Raw genomic sequence first — 17,326 nt, forward strand, 5'->3', positions numbered from 1 at the left:
TTCTGTAAATAAATGATACTGGAATTTAGCTGTGTTCATTTTTTTCCCCATATGTCAAAGGTTGCTTTGTTTTACAACGTCAGATTGTGTCGTTGTAGGGATGGGGTAGAGCTCAGTATTAGAGTCCTTTTATACTAAACATACCCTAGACTCAATCCTTATTCTCCCCAGAGTCAAAGAGTGTGAGAGATTATGCAGTATGCAAAGCAGAAGACGACTGCTATGCCTTCCATCTTTCCCTTCATACAGAGCATGAGTCAAATCTTTTCCAAATGCTAGGAAAGAAACTAGTATCATGTTTAAACCTACAGTCTGGATACTCATCTATAGTCATGTCCTTAGAATAAACTCACTGAACAAACAAATATTATTTAAATGTTCTGGTGAGTTCCTGAAGACATGTGTGTCTAATAGAGTAACTTTACTCTTTAAGTTATAAATGGAGTGATGGCCAGGTGGTGATGGTGCACACCTTTAATTGGGAGGCAGAAGCAGGTGGATCTCTGAGTTAGAGGCCAGCCTGGTCTACATAGTGAGTTCGAGGACAGCCAGAACTACACAGAGAAACCCTGTTTGGAAAAACCAAAGCCAACCAACCATCCAAAGTGATGAAAATAAAATTTTCTGAGAAAGATTGTCTCATAAAATCCTATAATAAACCGATTACTTCTATGGTCATTTTTTAAACAACTATTTTTAGAAATCAAATACAAATATTAACTAATGTTAAAAAGTATTCACATTTATGATAAAAAAGGAAAATAGTTTTAGAATATGAAACCATTTTTTTTTCTTTTCAGTCAGTTAGAATATATGGTCATGAAGGACAATAAAAAGAGATTAACTCTTGAAGCCGAATGAAACAGATACAAACATGTGTCCCTAAATCATACATCCTGTGAGAACAAGGTTGGGTACTGAGCACATGAGCAAGGAAGGTTGAACCTTCCTGTGATCACCTATCTACTCCATCCTTTGGTTTGCCCTTGGAAGGATGAGAAACAAACACTGGCTCACCAGAGGGGGTCAGATCCTCTCAGATACTTTCTGAGTATAAGCCTGTAGCAATGCATGATCTCTACTACTAGCATACTATGGATTGTTTATAGATAGGGTGGAGAAGGTAGACAGTAGGTGGCAACTTAACAACCATGTGCCCTCTAAAGACGTGAGAACTGAAAAGGTCTTGATACACACTGAAAATAGCTTGAGCTTAACTGCTGTGGCCTGAATGTTGCTGCTCTTACAGAGTCAGAGTCACACTACTTTTATGAGACCCCTCTTTTTAGAACACTATGAGGCCTTTTCTCTATGCATGCAGACCTCTGTGAGTTCGATGCCAGCAGGCGCTACAAAGTGAGTGCTAGTAATAGCAAAAAGTAAAAAGCTTAAGAGGGAATACAGGGGTTGGGGACTTAGCTCAGTGGTAGAGCGCTTGCCTAGCAAGTGCAAGGCCCTGGGTTCAGTCCTCAGCTCCGGAAAAAAAAAAAAAAAAAGGAATACAAATTGCAAATGCTTCAAAAGCTAACCTGAGATTTAAAAACATGATTTTCAAGTCATTCTGCTAGAAATAAAGGTAAGTAACATATCAGCAACTTGTTAGTAATCTGATTTTCTATATCTATAGTTGCAAAATGCCCTGTTACTAGTCTAATTATACCACTACAATTTTTTTTTTTGAGACAAGTTCTCTCTATGTAACACTAGCTGGCTTTAAAATCAGAGAACCACATGCCTCCTCTACCTCTCAAGTGCTGGAATCAAAGGCATGTGCTACCAAGCCTGGCTCTACTAAAATATTTCTAATAGTCACAGTCAAGACAATACATATCTGAGTTAATGAATGTTTTCATATTAGTTTATCAGCAAAAACTAATTTAGAAGGTGGTTAAAATTCAAGATTTCCTGACACACAAACCAAAACACACAAGACAAAAAACAACATCCCTAACTGCTAAAACATGAGGTGGAAATACTGAGATAGAGACCAGGTGGCTGTTTGATGTATTCTGTGAACATGCAAATGTGAAGACCTGGAATCAATACCATTTTACAGAAATCAGGCCATCAGCATTGGGGTACTTAATTACTGTGGCGAGAGGAGAGTTTTAGCCTTGATCACATGGCTTATAGCCTGAAATCTATTTCATAGGAAAATATTTTGTAGCATGCAGTGAACTTTAAAAACCATGCAATAAACATGCAAACATATGGTATCAGTCACACAGCAGATTCAAAATGAATCTTTAAAAGACAATTTGAATGAAAAATAATGTAAGATGAAATGTAAGGATGAAAAATAATAATTCAACATAGAATTTTTTTTATGTACATAGCTTTAGAAGTCTATTCTTCCTTTTTAAAGAATTACCATGTTTTTAAAAGATGGATCAGTCTAAAAGAGTTTCCTTTGCTTATTCCCTAACAATCATTTTTTTTCTTGATTTGGAAAAAAGGATAAATCTGGACCTGTATAAATTAAAAAGTTTCACTTTTTAAATTTTTGCTATTAAAGGCAAGTTTTAGATCATAACAAACAACTTTTCTAGTCTAGAAAAGTTTTCTGAATTAGAAAAAATTTCTTCCTAGACTAGGTTGTTTTGTTTTCGTTTTTTCCCCTAAACTGTGGTACATGAACCTAAAACTGAACCTAGGACCTAATACATGCTACAGAAGTGCTCAATTATTGAGCCACATCTCCAGCTGCCTTTTTACTTTGAAACAGGGTCTTACTAAGTTCCCCAAGCTGGCCTTGACCTTGCTCTTCTCCTAGCTCAGCCTCTGGAATAGCTGAGATGACAGGCCTCTGACACTGGTCCCAGCTAGACCAGGGCCTTTAAAACTCAGTCTTGCTTTACAGGCTACGATATTCATTCTTCCTACCCACTACTCAAGGCATACACTGTCATTCCAATGAGTATGTATTTGGAAAAAAGATCAGGCTGAAGCTAACAGATCTCTGTAGAAAGTTTCTTCTTTTTGCATGTGGCCACAGCAGAATTTGACAGATGGTCACCAATAAAGGAAATTTTAAAAGGCTCCTTTTAACATTCCATTCAAGAAAAGAGATGCTCCTCTAACCCTTTCCTCCAAAATTTCATGAAAAATAATTAGGATAATAGGAGTTATTACACATAGATGAGCATGATTTACCATTGAAGCTGATCGACTGTTTGTAACAAGGCTTGATCCTCCATAGTTTGAACTGAGGTTTCCAATTGGTGCATTATGGGATGGTCCCAATAAACTGTGTATATCACTGTGGCTACTAGGCAGACTGGTAGAAGGTCCAACTGCATGGTTCCGCAGCACATGGATAGCATCATCCAGTCTGTCTAAACGGTCTTCCATTCGAGACTGCTGTAAGAATCAAAACAACACAGGGTGGTTACTGCTGGTATCTACTCAATTTACTAAGCTTCTACATCTCCTATTCAGGGATATCTGGAAGGCAGCAAGTACAATGCAGTATTAACTAGCTTCAAAAGTGACTACCTGCACTTCAAATCAACAACAAAGGCAGCTATCTCCAGTCACTGCTTTATAAGACGAATTTACCAATCTATCAGGTTATTTCTTTTAGTTTCTATAATAAATGAAGGCTACTATGTCAATACTCAATTACAGCTGATGGAAAGGGACAAACGGTACTTTAACACGATCTCTGGAAGATGTCAATTTGGGGAAAGGCTCTCAAATCTATTTAGTTTTTAAGTTTTAGGTGAGAAGAACACACCTTATCTTCAATAGTGTACACATCAGATAAGCTTTTTTTTTTTGTTTTTTCATGACAGGGTTTCTCTGTGTAGCTTCGAACCTTTCCTGGAACTCACTCTGTAGCCCAGGGTGGCCTCGAACTCACAGAGATCCGCCTGCCTCTGCCACCCGAGTGCTGAGATTAAAGGCGTGCACCACTACCGCCCCAGATAAGCTCTTTAACAAAACTGAAGAAAAGACATCTACTGCCCAGGTCACACATGCCTTATACACAAACACATTAGGATTCTGAAAACCAAAAGCACATGCCAGTAGAGCTCTTAAAAGAAGCCATTCTCAACAGACACATCTACTTCTAGCACTGCTACAAGAGCTGCAATGCTCATCTGTTTGATTTTTAAAAGACGCTGGAGTCTGTACAGCTTGATAATTTTAAATGGATAAGGGACGTTTAAGTAATTTAAACACACAGAAAAAGGCACCATCTAAAAGAAATAGTACCTCACAGACATCCTTTAAGAAGGACATTGCATCTTGCAAATGCTCGTGAAGTTGCTGCTCAACTCGATTTTTCTGGCAAAGTCAAGACAGAACAGGAGGCAAAGCACAGGTTAAGATTAACTCCAAAAGAGATGAGGAAATAGCTGATGTGCTTGTTGGCATAACCTGTTAGTAAAGTTAATGTGGAGATCTGCAAGGTCTACTTGTATTAAGTTCTGAAAAGGCTGGGATTTAACAGGGACTCACAAGGTTAGCATTTAAACAGCACACACTGCTTGGGTTTGCTTGCAAAATATGTGAGAAGACAACTTCTCCTCAACTTAAAATATTTTGTTAGGCACAGAAAAAGAGTGTTTCTGTTTGCAACCTAGAATTACTGAATGATAGCGTGACTTAGCCTATCACCAGATCACGCTCATTTGTTTATTTTTATTACACTTTGTGATTCTGGGTTACAAATGTAAGCACACAAAAGCAACAGTAGTGAACATTCTACCACAAATTCTTCACCTTGGAGGACTAGTCCTATCTGTCTGGCAAGCAATGTTGTGCTTGTGCGATATGTACGTTTTTATTATAAGACGATATCAGAAATACTTTTATAATAAAAATTTCATATCAATTAAAAGTATAATATAAATATAATAAATAACACATGATTTTGAATCAATGGATTTGATTTCTTGTCTTTTTAAAAATAAATTTCCTCTTACACGTAAACATTGACAGTATAGAAAAATTAAGTCTTATATTATTCAAAGAAACAAAAGTCCTTCAGTACTCCTTTAATTCCGTTTGTCTATATAAGTCTTATGTCCCAAAAGACAGATGACAATAAGAACACCTAAAGTATCATATTGTCTACTAAATCGGGGCATCTGTTAGCAAAGAATTCGTGAGTAATGCTATCCTACTGTTTCTTTATTGTTATATAAGACTTAGAAACAACAATAGCAAAACCACTACTAACAAAAACCCTCTGAACCCTAAAGCAAAAGTCTGTAACAGCTGGAAAGACAGTAGAGGCTCTTACCAGGGAGTGAAGCGAGTTTTCATAGTTTGGGGATGAAGGTGCTTGCCCTCCAGCTCTGGGCCACTGACTGGTACCTGTTACATCAAAAAGCATTCACATGTATGGATGAACTCAGTGTCTTGGTGATGTTAAGGAAAGGGTAAAAATACTCAGTAATAATAAACAAATAATGGAAAACTTGTTTACCATTCAGCATAATATTAGCAACTTACAAGCACAAAATATTGGAAAACTTTTTAATATACCAATTTAGTAAGTTAATTAAACAGGAAAAAGTCCGTAAAACACAGCTAGCATTATGTTTGTATATTCTTTAGACTTTGTCTACACACATGTGCACCTTTGAATATGTACATCTCTTTAAAATGTTTGCTTCCCCATAATGGCTTTACAGTGTTTGATAATGTTATTAATGATGACATTAATACTTGCTGTTTGTACTATGATTTGCTTATTTACTCACATCTTATCACTAGCAATTTTTTTTCCCTTTGAGACAGGGTCTCCCTATGTAGCCTTGGCTGTCCTGAAACTTGCTATGTAGACCAAGATGGCCTTCAACTCAGATCTGCCTGCCTCTACCTCCCAAGTGCTGGGATTAAAGGCACGTGCCACCATGCCCCAGCTGGGTTTCGACTGAGCAGCAATGCTACTCTGATTGTTACCACAATATATAAGACTTTCTTCCTCTGGGGAGTACATTTCCAAATGAAGTAGTTATTTCTCAACTTAAAGAGTGTATACACATTCATGTGCATCTTCTGACAGTGTCCCTAGCCATGCATGGATGAAGCAGTTTCAAAGGCTAAAATGTACTAGGTGCACCAGCTAAAAAAAATGTTTAGGTGGGGAGATGATCATAGGCTAAAGACCCCAAATTATTGATACAAAAAATCATTTCAGCCAGACGGTAGTAGCACGCGCCTTTAATCCCAGCACTCAGGAGGCAGAGGCAGGTGGATCTCTGTAGACCAGCCTGGTCTACAGAGTTCCAGGATAGCTAAGGTAACACAGAAAAGCCCTGTTTTGAAAAAAAAAAAAAAAAAAACAGAAAAAAAAAATCATTTCAACCATTTTAGTCCAATCTTCCTCCAAACTCTTATGTGATCAGTCTGTGACAGGAGCCTGATCATCAGATCAGGTGCTCTGAAATGTTTGAAGACATGACAGTCAGTAGGCACACAAATGCTTTGCAAAGCAGGCAGTGTCTGTGGTTCCTCACAAGCTTAGTGATGATGGTACAGAGGAATGCACTGCATCAGTCACATGAGAATTCTGCACTCAGAAGACTGTATATGTATGTTGGGGACTGAACCCAGAGCCTCATACATGTTAAGCTATATTCCCCAGCCTTATATTTATATTTTTTGGATAATGATAAAGAAACCATGCAACGGGTCATCGAGATGGCTCAGTGGGTAAAGATGCATGTAATCAAGTCTCACAACTGAGTTTGATACCTGAAACCCACATAATAGAAGAAGAGAACTGACTCTTGCTAGTTGTCCTGACTTCCAGATGTATATACCATGATAGGTATGTACACACACACACACACACACACACACACACACACACACAGAGAGAGAGAGAGAGAGAGAGAGAGAGAGAGAGAGAGAGAGAGAGAGAGAAACCATGTAAAGATCTACCTCTAATATCACCCATTTAACTATATATTAAAAAAAAAAAAGATGGGGGAGAGGAGAGGAGGGACGGGTAACTGTGGTTGGGATGTAAAAAATAGTAACAAAAAACCATTTAAAAAAAGACACATACTTAAACTTACTTTGTTGTTGTTTTATTATTGATTGGTCTACACACTGTTACAACACAAGGTTAAAGCAGAATATTAGTAGGGCTAAGTCAGAGATAGACATCTCTTTGAACTTCATACAAATTCTGAGCTACACTTCGTGGACAAAGGTCCTATAATTGTACTAGTCACCTAATATTTTATGTTGTTGATCACAAAGGGGATGATGAATAGTTAAACAAGGCAGAGCTAGCTCAAAAGTCAGCACCATCATCTGGTAATACCAGCAGGCAGTTAGTGGAGGCTGGGAGTGTGGCTCAGTGGTAGAATACTTACCTAGAATGTGTAAGTCCCTAGGTTTGATCCCTAGCATGGTATATATATTTTGGTATACACAAAAATAAAAGAAATAGTTTTATCTTAATCCGCCTTATAAAGATGATCTTAAGAGATATGAAAGCATGCCTCCAAGCTAAATGTCTTTCTGATAATGGAACATTAATACCATCTCCCTCTGTGTATAGATTCCAATGTAATAATTAAAAAAAAAAAAAAAAAAGCATGGTAAATATACCAAAATCTTGGCAGTCTTGGAATACTGGTGTCTTATTAGCCATAGATGAGAGCTCTGAGTGGGGTGGTAATCAGATTCCAGACACAGACTATAACATTAGCTAGCATGCATCTGATACTAGATAGAGCTATAGCTTCATCTCCTTGTAAAATCAGCATGAGAATAAAATACACAGGTTAAATTTAGAACCATACTGGTGCCCCAGCCTGTAATTACCAACGGCTGCATACAGAACAGAGGAAACGAACAGCGCAAAGGCTGCAAGTCTCGTGTGACTTAGAATAGGCTGTGTTCCTTCCCTTAGCCCCTCACTTGATGTTTGCGGCTGGACATGTCCACAGGGAGAGCACATACTTTGTGGGAAACAATTTCTTTAACTGTCCTGCAGTCTGTTTTTTGTTTTGTTTTTTTAAAGTAACCAGCCACTCTAGAAATGTGGCTCTTAGTTTAGAAGGATTACAGCAAATTTACTTATTAAAATTTATTGAACATATTTATAGGAAGCAAGCTAGGTGGTGACTAAGGTTAGAGCTGAATTATTTCTGGGAAGACTTTGGTCATATCTAAATTTACGCATGTTTCTGATTTGCTCTTACTCTGACCAGCACTTAGAAAGTACTTCCTTCACCCAGTATAACTGGTTCATACACAGAATGGATACTCTCTCCTGTATAGCTAAGAGCATGTCTAGGCCTTAGTTCACTTATTAGTTCTCTCTTGTTTCTGAGACAATGTCTTACTATGTACCCTTGGGTGGCTTAGGACTTGCTTTATAGACCAGGCTGGAAATCCATCTGCCTTCTCTGTATGTCCTTCCCTGCTGGGGATGTCTTTCTGTATGCTGTGAATATGTGTTGCTCTGATTCGGTTGATAAATAAAACGCTGATTGGCCAGTAGCAGGCAGGAAGTATAGTACAGGCAGGATAAGCAGAGAGGAGAATTCTGGGAACAGGAAGGAGGAGTCAGAAGTCGCCAGCCAGGCACAGAGGAAGCAAGATGTGAAGGCAGAACTGAGAAAAGGTACCAAGCCATGTGGCTAAACATAAATAAGAATTATGGGTTAATTTAAGTATAAAAGCTAGTCAGTGGTAGGCCTGAGCTAATGGCCAAACAGTTTTAATTAATATAAGCCTCTGTTGTGTTTACTTGGGTCTAAGCGGCTGAGAGAGATCTGAACAGGAAAACTTCAGTTACACTCCCCGCACTGCCCCCGCCCAGCCCCCTCAGTACAACACAACGCTTGGCTCTGAGTTATTTCTTACTCTAGGACCCCAGTAGTTTCTCTTTGTAACCTCACCATAAACTCAAGCCTTCAGCCCCGTCCCACTGGAATCCTAATGCTTACAGTTTCCCACAATATACTCCAGTCACCCTTTCGACACGTGACTAGATGAGGAGGGCAGCCACTTTCTAATATCCAGATCTGTGCCACACTCTTTCCTTTATACTCACAAAAATACTCCTCCTATTCAAATTCTCTTCAAAAAACCTGTGCCCTAACCTGACCACAACTCAATCTGTGGCTTTATTTTCACAACTCATCTGAAAACTTACTGAAGTCAGGCAAGTGATTTAACAATGAGGCATGCTCCCAGACGACATACACGAATGTTTTGATTAAACTGACATAAACCTAAATTCAACTTTTACTGTGAGGTTCTGAGTACTGCTACCAGGTCCTAACATTACAGACCTTCTTCATCTATATCCCAAATGAAGAAGGTAAACAAAGCTAAGAATGGTTAGCTCTTATCTGCCTCCCAACTCCCATATTGAACATATTCTCCTAACATAAATGTGTGTCACTTTTTAAACTGTAGTAGGCACAGCCAATTTCTCTTTCACCTTGATGCCAAAGTCCTGAGTTTGTTCAAGGGGATGAAGGGATGGACCTGTTCTGTTCTAATACCATGAGAGGATAATTCTATCCCAACTTTGGATAAATCTCAATACCTAAGATAAACATGGCAGGTACCCTTCAGATGCAGGTAACTGAGGTAGGCCTAGTGCTGGCCAATAAAACATAAGGATAAATCGACAGGAGAGGCTTCTAGAAAAGATTTCTTAAGAGACATGGAGGGAAAAACGGTCTTTTTTCTTCTACTGGATACTGTTTGTAGTGTCTCAATTGTCAGAAAGAACCAACCGCTAGGAGGTAGAGCAGGGGCTCTGATATGCAGATTCACAGCTAGCCTGCTATGGGCTTCTTGTTACCTAAGAACAAATGCTCATACACCTTTAATCCCAGCACTTGGGAGGCAGAGGCAGACAGATCTGAGTTGAAGGCCATCTTGGGCTACATAGCAAGTTTCAGATTAGCCAAGGCTACATATGTAGTAACATTCTGTCTCAATGATCACCCCCACCTCCAACAAATGCTCTTAATGTTCAAGCTAGAAGGGACCAGAGTTCCTTTTCCTTTCATCCCAAGCTTCTTAATAAGCACAATGTCTTAGAAGCATCCTCACAAGTACTTGAGATAAAAATGTATGCTCCTGGAGTGGAAATTTCTGGAGGAAGATGAGATGGATTTATTCAAGAATGACAGCCATGAAGCTGCCTGTGAGGGTCTGCTGCCTGTGTGTCTGTCCTCACAGATCCTGTGCTAAGTCAGATTGATGGTCAGGCATAGGGAACAGGGCCAACTGTGGACAACCCACTTATTCCAGATACCACATCAAGGCCACATAAGGTACAAAGCAATCTGTACAAACAGGAGCTCTGGTTTGCTGTTTCCTTTTCTTGTGATTATGAACATTTATCACAGTGCTTTTCCTTCCTCCCTGACTCTGCTCTACCATAGTGTGGGTACTCACGTATGCAAGGGAAGTACAGACGAGAGAAGACGGGAGAGACACGCCTTTATAAATACAATCTAACTTGGTGTTTCAGTAGCATTATGTGAAAATGGTTCTCTATGACTGCTAAATTCAAAACAGCCTACCAAACATAATATAACCAGTAGTCTACATTTTGAGTAGTTATCTGAGTTATAGAGAAAAAGACTAGGACTAGTTAAACCTCACTTAACAATGGAGGAGACCTCAGACTTGAACGAGTCTGTTTCACTCACGCCTTCTTAGACACTGAGCACCAGGCTCCCCTCCAGTAAAGGCAGACATGGACACATCAGATGACAAAGTGCAAAAACAGGCTGTGGCAAAAATTATGCCAAGGATTTTGGTAAAACAGTGCCAAGACAGTGAGCAGGGCTAAGTGACATCATTCTCCCTGTAACTTCAGCTCTGTTAAACAACTCTAAGTCAATGGGTCTTTCATCATCTTGCTTAAGTGAGCAACAGCTGCTTCACATTTCCTAGACAGCTGAAGCCATGTCTTTGAAAAAGTGGCCTAGCCTGCTACTAGCCAAGAGCAGCTGCTGCAGCTCAGCATGTCCCCCCTGGAATGTGGCTGAGCAGAGACCCAGGACTAACAAAGCACAGGTGACAGACAATAAGAGTCTTGACTTCAAGGGAGCCTGCACAACACAAGAGTGCTTAAAGGAAACTACCACTGTCTAACCGTGGCTAGAGGAGAAAGCAGAGCCGCTGCTGAGGCCAAATGCTGGGGGGGGATGTGGTGATTCCACCCAGTTGTCTAATAATGTCTCCTCTTCAAAACAAACATACTTTTCTTCAGCAAGTCCCTCCCTTCCAAATGTTGCTTAGAAAAATATGGGTAAGGTTTTGCAATTATTGCTTGAATGATATTTTCATGACTTTATTTAATACTAATAAAAATTACCATTTATAATTATAGTATCTCAACAAATTCATTCCATAGGATAGTTCTTGTCAAAATTAATGTTCAAAATCAGGAGAAAGGAAAAGTGAACCATTTCGGCAGCTCCACTAATGCTGCTCATCCACAGCATAGTCTTTTTCTCAACAGAAAACTATGCAGTCTCCTGGTAAGTTTTCACATAAAAACGTATAATTACAATCTAGTAGTCTCAAAGAAGTTATCTAAGTTACAACAATTGGTATTGGAAACTATCACAGATTATTTAAGAACCTAGGACGATTACGCATAAATAATTCAAGATGAGCAAATATTTCAATATTTCTTCAAAATGAACTCCAGGGACAGTTTCTGGTAAGATATTTATTGTCAAAATGATTTTTTCATAATTTAAATAGGATTTTACTGAAATGTTGTTGAATCAGAATTATTTTCAAGTAGAAGACTTGTATATGCCATGAATAAAAGAAACTCACCTGTGAGAGGTGAAGGAGATCCCACTGGTGTTGATGGGTTAGATGGAAAACTACTGCTTGTATGGTCAGGAGAATAAATCTAACCAGAAAAGTAAGAGATACACACGTGTTAGACAGCAGCGAAAATACAAACCCATTCATGAAGACGTCTCTGTGATCTTGGTCACACTACTCCAAGGCTCACAGTGAAAACACTTTCATCAAACTGTTCCTGTCACCAGACACCAAAGTAGCTTCAGTTTTCAAACTAGGACAAAAAATATTATACAATTTCAAATGTGAGAGGAATAACACAGATATATAGTTCTTAATTATTGTTGTTGGAAAGTTTCTAATGAAGACGTGAGGTTGGGTATAGGCGCACCCCTGCAATTATCAACACCTGGGAGGCAGAGGCAGGAGGATACCTAGTTCAAAGCCAGCCTGGGCTACACAGCACTAACAGGCCATGGAGAGTAGCCCACACCTGTGACTAGCACTTGGGAGGCAGAGGGGAGACTGCAACTTTTTTTTTTTTTTTTTTTTTTTTAAAGCAAAGAGCCTTTATTTCTTTTTTCTTTCCTTTTTCTTTTTCTTTCTTTCTTTTTTTTTTTTTTTCTGGAGCTGAGGACTGAACCCAGGGCCTTGCGCTTGCTAGGTAAGCGCTCTACCACTGAGCTAAATCCCCAACCCGAGACTGCAACTTTAAGGTCCCATATTTGCGGTCAGTCTTTGCCTCAAAATAGAAGAAGCTATTGTAAAGTTAAAATATTTGAAAAGTAAATAATCTTTAAAAAATATACCATCCAAGTAATATAAAAATGATAATCTCACAAAAAAAAAACTAAAAAAAAAAAAAAAAGATAGGGTCTTTTAGGTTGTTTTGTTATTGGTGTTTGAGTCAGAGTCTAGGTTAGGTCATCAGGATCCCAACAGGCTCAGACCTTGCATTTGTGATCCTCTTGACTCTGCAAGGTCTGGAGTTGTAAGTGTGTCACATGAAGCCTGGCCATTATGCATCAAAAAGGTCTTTAAGTCAAGCATGGTGGCGCACTCCTTTAATCCCAGCAGAAGGAGGCAGAGGCAGGCAGATCTCTGAGTTTGAGATCAGCCTGGTCTACAGAGTGAGTTCCAGGACAGCCAGGGTTACACAGAGAAACCTTGTCTCCAAAACAACCACCACCACCACCTCTACCATCACTACCACCCCCACTGCCACCACCCCCATTAAAAACAAAAACAAAAACAAAAACCCCACAAAACTTTGAAAAACAGGTTTTTTTTTATGTTTTCCCTTCTAAAAAGCTAACTAAAGAAGATTAATAGTTACCCCTTACTCCTTTAAAAAGTTACTCGTCTGTTTTAGCTGTAATAATTGTGTATTAAATTAAGCTTTCTCTCAAAGGACACTAAACTTCTACAAACATGTCTCAATCTCTTTATCATTGTGACTCATTATTTCTTATGTTCAGGAGTCAATTGTACTTTTTCTATAAGCAACCAATGTTAACTTCATAAAGCATGCAATACAGCATCGATGAGGGAGGGAAGGAGGGAGGGAGAGAGGGAAAAATGATGACATTGATGGTGAAGAGAGAAGTGAGAAAATAGTCACAAAACTGCATTCACAGATCAGTTTGCCTTGCTGACCATCACTCCGCACCCGTGAGAACCAACTGTGAAAGCCCTGGAGAAACAGCACCCTCCGTAGCAGCTGGCAGCTCCTACTTCTATGCTGGTGCTTACAGGGTATTCTGAGCTCTCCATTATGTGTCTCCTACTCTCAATGCTTGCCAAGCCGCTGCTGTGCTGACAAGTGATGAGGGAGGTAGAAATGGCAGAGCCTGTGCTAGGAATTCTCACTGGAGTGACTTTTGGGCTTCAGGTTTACCTATGTTCCATCTCTTTTACTCTCCAGTTTCCTCAAAGGTTTCCCCAGAGTCCCAAGTACCCTCGTCTTCTCTAGTCACCACCCGGTTTACACATGCTGGTGAAGGACTCCTGAGCTGACAGCTCTTGCCTGACCTCTCCACCTGGGCAGACAGAGTAGGACATGTGAACTCCGAGTCACCACTCTGCTTCCTACCCTCCCCACCTTTTCACTTGTTCCTCTATTTTGGTTTGTGCTCCCCCTTTTCTTTGGCCTGGCTCTCTCCTTTGTAGATATCAATATTCACAATTCTCAGTTTCTGGGATAGGTACACATCATTCTCACACCACTTTATTTTTTAAATATTTTTTTAACATAAAAACATTTTATGTACAACTGCAGGAGAAATAATACTCAGATAGTATGAACATAAAAACAGGTTGTAATCTAAAAGTCTAGGGTTATTTTAAACAGTAAAATATTTTCTCTGTAGAAAATAGTATAAACGATAGCATTTCCCAATAAGCCCTTTTAAGCCAAATGATAGCTGAATTATATATATAAATATTGATTAGATTCTGGGATACAGAAGAAACCTATCTTCATCTGTTCAGAGAGCTGTTTTCTTTAAGTCTCACACCACTTTAAATTGCATATATAAGTGTGTGGAGGCCACAGGACAACCTCAGGTGTTGTTCCCCAGGAGATGTCCATCTTATTTTTGGAGACAGGATGTCTCCTTGGCCTAGACCTCTGGCTGGCCGAGCCTTAGGGATCCATTTGTCTGTCTTCCCAGTGTTGAGACTTCTTTGTTTTTTTCAAGACAGAATTTCTCTGTGTTAACATCCTTGAACTCACAGTGATCCACCTGCCTCTGCCTTCCAAGCACTGGGATTAAAAGCATGTGCCGCCATCACCTGGCTCCAATACAGATCATAAAGAGTGGTAAAATTTGCTATAATACTTATCAGTATGAAGATTCTTTAAATGGTGGAATGCATCTTAGTATTTAGGTAATGGGGATCAGTAACCAAAGTAAGAAAGTGAAAGAGCTTGTTATATATAGTTCACTTCACTCCAAATCTATAGCATGGTATGAATTTTTAGAACAATTACATGGTAAGGTTCTGTGACTGGTGAGAATTAGTGTATCTCATGCTCAGGTAGGCAATGGCTTTCTGGGTATGAATGGATTGCCAATTTTTTCAGCTCTGCCCTTTCAGTGAAGCAATCCCTAAGTAAGTCAAACGCTGGTGAGAGTTCCTTTAAGTCAAAGAAAACAGAAGTTATACTTCAGAGTCATGTATGATCACTATTTTGAGTGACAGGAGAATGTTCTGATCCTATACTCAAAACGCGTGAGCTTTTGAGAATCATGGTGTAAACAGGAGAAGTTATACTAAAATGTATCTTTCTCAAAAGAAGTTTCTCTATTTGTATAATAGAAGCCATTTTTACCATTTATTCATTACATTTGCGGTTTGATGTGACACCAGACAGAACTGTTATTCATTCTTTATCTACATTTTAAAAAAGGGAGTGGAGTTCAATTCCCAGCACCCACATGACAGCTCACACCTATATGTAACTCTAGTTCCATAGGATCCAACACCCTCATACAGACATACAAGCAGGCAAACACCAATGCACATAAAATAAATAAAAAGTTATTTATGGGTAGGGCAGATGAATGGCTCAATTTGATCCCCAGGATCCACCTGGGAAGAGATAGATTCCTGTAAGTTGTCCTTTGACCTCCACACTTTGATCATGGCATGTTTGTGCTCCTTACCTCCTCCCAACAAAACCAAACCAAACCCAGCTGTTTTACTCTCACAGAGAAAGAGAACACTCAGGGAGGGAGGAAGACTACAAGCACACCAAAGCCTTTCAGACCACTCCCCCAGCCTGTCTCTGCAGACTCATTCTATCGCCAAATCACAACTGAATTACATTAGTTCATAAAAACTGTGACTGTTTTAGAAATCCTAAACGCCAGGCTTTTTTGGCAAAGAACATTCTAAATAAAGATTTCTTTCTCTATTTTCTGGTCTTAAAGGACTCCAATATTGTGTTTAAAGAAGAAAAATGTCACTTTAAAAATGGAGGTGGCAGTGACTTAAGAGTCTAGGGCAGAAACAAAGTCAGGGCTCATTCTACATGCAACCCACAGGCACCCACAGTTAAATGGCCAATGATGAATAACTCCCAGCACCTTCTGCCAGGCTTAAACGGTAATATTCCTCATTTTAGTGCAACAAATGAGGCTCCTCCTCCTATCAGTCATGGTCCATTCCAATCAGTAGGGTGCCAATAAAGCCAGAGGCTAATGAAAAGAGCCTCAGACAAAAAGAAACAATGGAGAGTTCCAGCCCCAACCCTGGAACTGAGAGTCTAAGGTTTTAAACACTGAAGCTTTTGCACATTTCAGTTAATCTTTATTATGCTAATGTTATTGAGTCTAAGGAACAAAGAAACTTATTTCATGAATTACTTCTAAACGTCAACTTCCCTGGATTTTCTTTTCTTTTGTTAGAGACTACTGACCATTTAACTATCTAGATTAAAACACACACATTCTCCCTCTCTTCTTCCCTCCCTGGCTCACAGAAATCAAAACATAAATTATCACAAAGAAGTCTGATATAATCAACAAAGTTAAACAGTCCTCTCGTTTGATCTCTTCTAAATTAAAGACTGAATGTTTTGATATGGTATTAGGCACTGAAATAAACCAGATGTTTCTTCCTCCATATAACTCTCCATGGGCACAGTCTTAAAGGGTGATTGTCTGGCAAACATTCAGGGACACACAGATTTTTCCTTTTCTTCTATCTACCCACGTCTATTATCTAAACTAGTGCACAATCCATAGGGCTTTGGGGACTTTGTGTAAATACCTTCATGTACAATTCTCTTTCTTGCTATCCTGAGATTAAGACCACAATTATCCAGGCTTAAACCTAAAATAAAGGAACCTTTGCAAACGCATTATCTGGCCTTACATGTTTAATCACGCAGTATTTCGTGTGTTCTTTAATACCTAAACTGCAGAACAAAGGTTGTACTCTCTGGTGTTTCACACATGAAAGACCTTCTAAGACAACTAGGAAACTAGAATTAACTTCTAAAGACAACAGCAGTGTTTTCTCATCAAAAGTAGATGCTGTATTATATTAAAGATGCCACATTCTAGTCATCTGCAATGCTTAACGTAAAATTCTGATAAGCATGTCAGGTTCTCAGATGTAATCCTCATTAAATTTCTTCCTCTCATCTCCCCTAATTCTTCCAATCACCAGACAACTCACTGTTTTTGCTTTTTAGTACATTTTAAACACTACACATCATTTATGAGAACGGGAGTATATAAGGAAAACTGGAGAAACAACATTGTTTGGGGAGATAGAAGGAGACTGAGGGAAGGGATAGGAAGTGTGCATATGAGGGTCTGCAGTGATGGAGCAGATGGAATGCATCACTCTCGGCTATGACAGAAATGATTTATGGAATGACCTGGCTGTTCCCGCCTAGTAACAACACAGGATGAGAGAGCTGAGTTTCCATGACAACCAAAGCCCACCCACTAGCTAAATTAAACATTTCTTCCTGGCTTCCACTCAGAGTGAATTTGGATTTTTTTCTCCAAATGCCATCCTGGTTTGGCTAGTATGCTGTTCA

The 17,326-nt window shown here is 39.2% G+C and overlaps 1 protein-coding gene across 3 annotated transcripts in view; it reads right to left on the reverse strand.

The window, feature by feature from the left end:
- Positions 1-17,326, reverse strand: part of Tcf12 (transcription factor 12) — a 271,671-nt gene that overhangs the window by 18,803 nt on the left and 235,542 nt on the right. For 2 of the 3 annotated variants that reach the window (XM_059268212.1, XM_059268214.1), the window contains 4 exons: positions 11,797-11,875; positions 5,252-5,325; positions 4,219-4,290; positions 3,154-3,360 (listed from right to left, as the gene is read on the reverse strand). In XM_059268212.1, coding sequence (XP_059124195.1) covers positions 3,154-3,360; positions 4,219-4,290; positions 5,252-5,325; positions 11,797-11,875 — 432 coding nt within the window. The remainder of the gene's footprint in view (positions 1-3,153; positions 3,361-4,218; positions 4,291-5,251; positions 5,326-11,796; positions 11,876-17,326) is intronic. The other variant, XM_059268213.1, reaches the window with a different exon arrangement.

Source organism: Peromyscus eremicus, chromosome 7 (genome assembly GCF_949786415.1).
Source record: "Peromyscus eremicus chromosome 7, PerEre_H2_v1, whole genome shotgun sequence".
Taxonomy (NCBI): Eukaryota; Metazoa; Chordata; class Mammalia; order Rodentia; family Cricetidae; genus Peromyscus; species Peromyscus eremicus.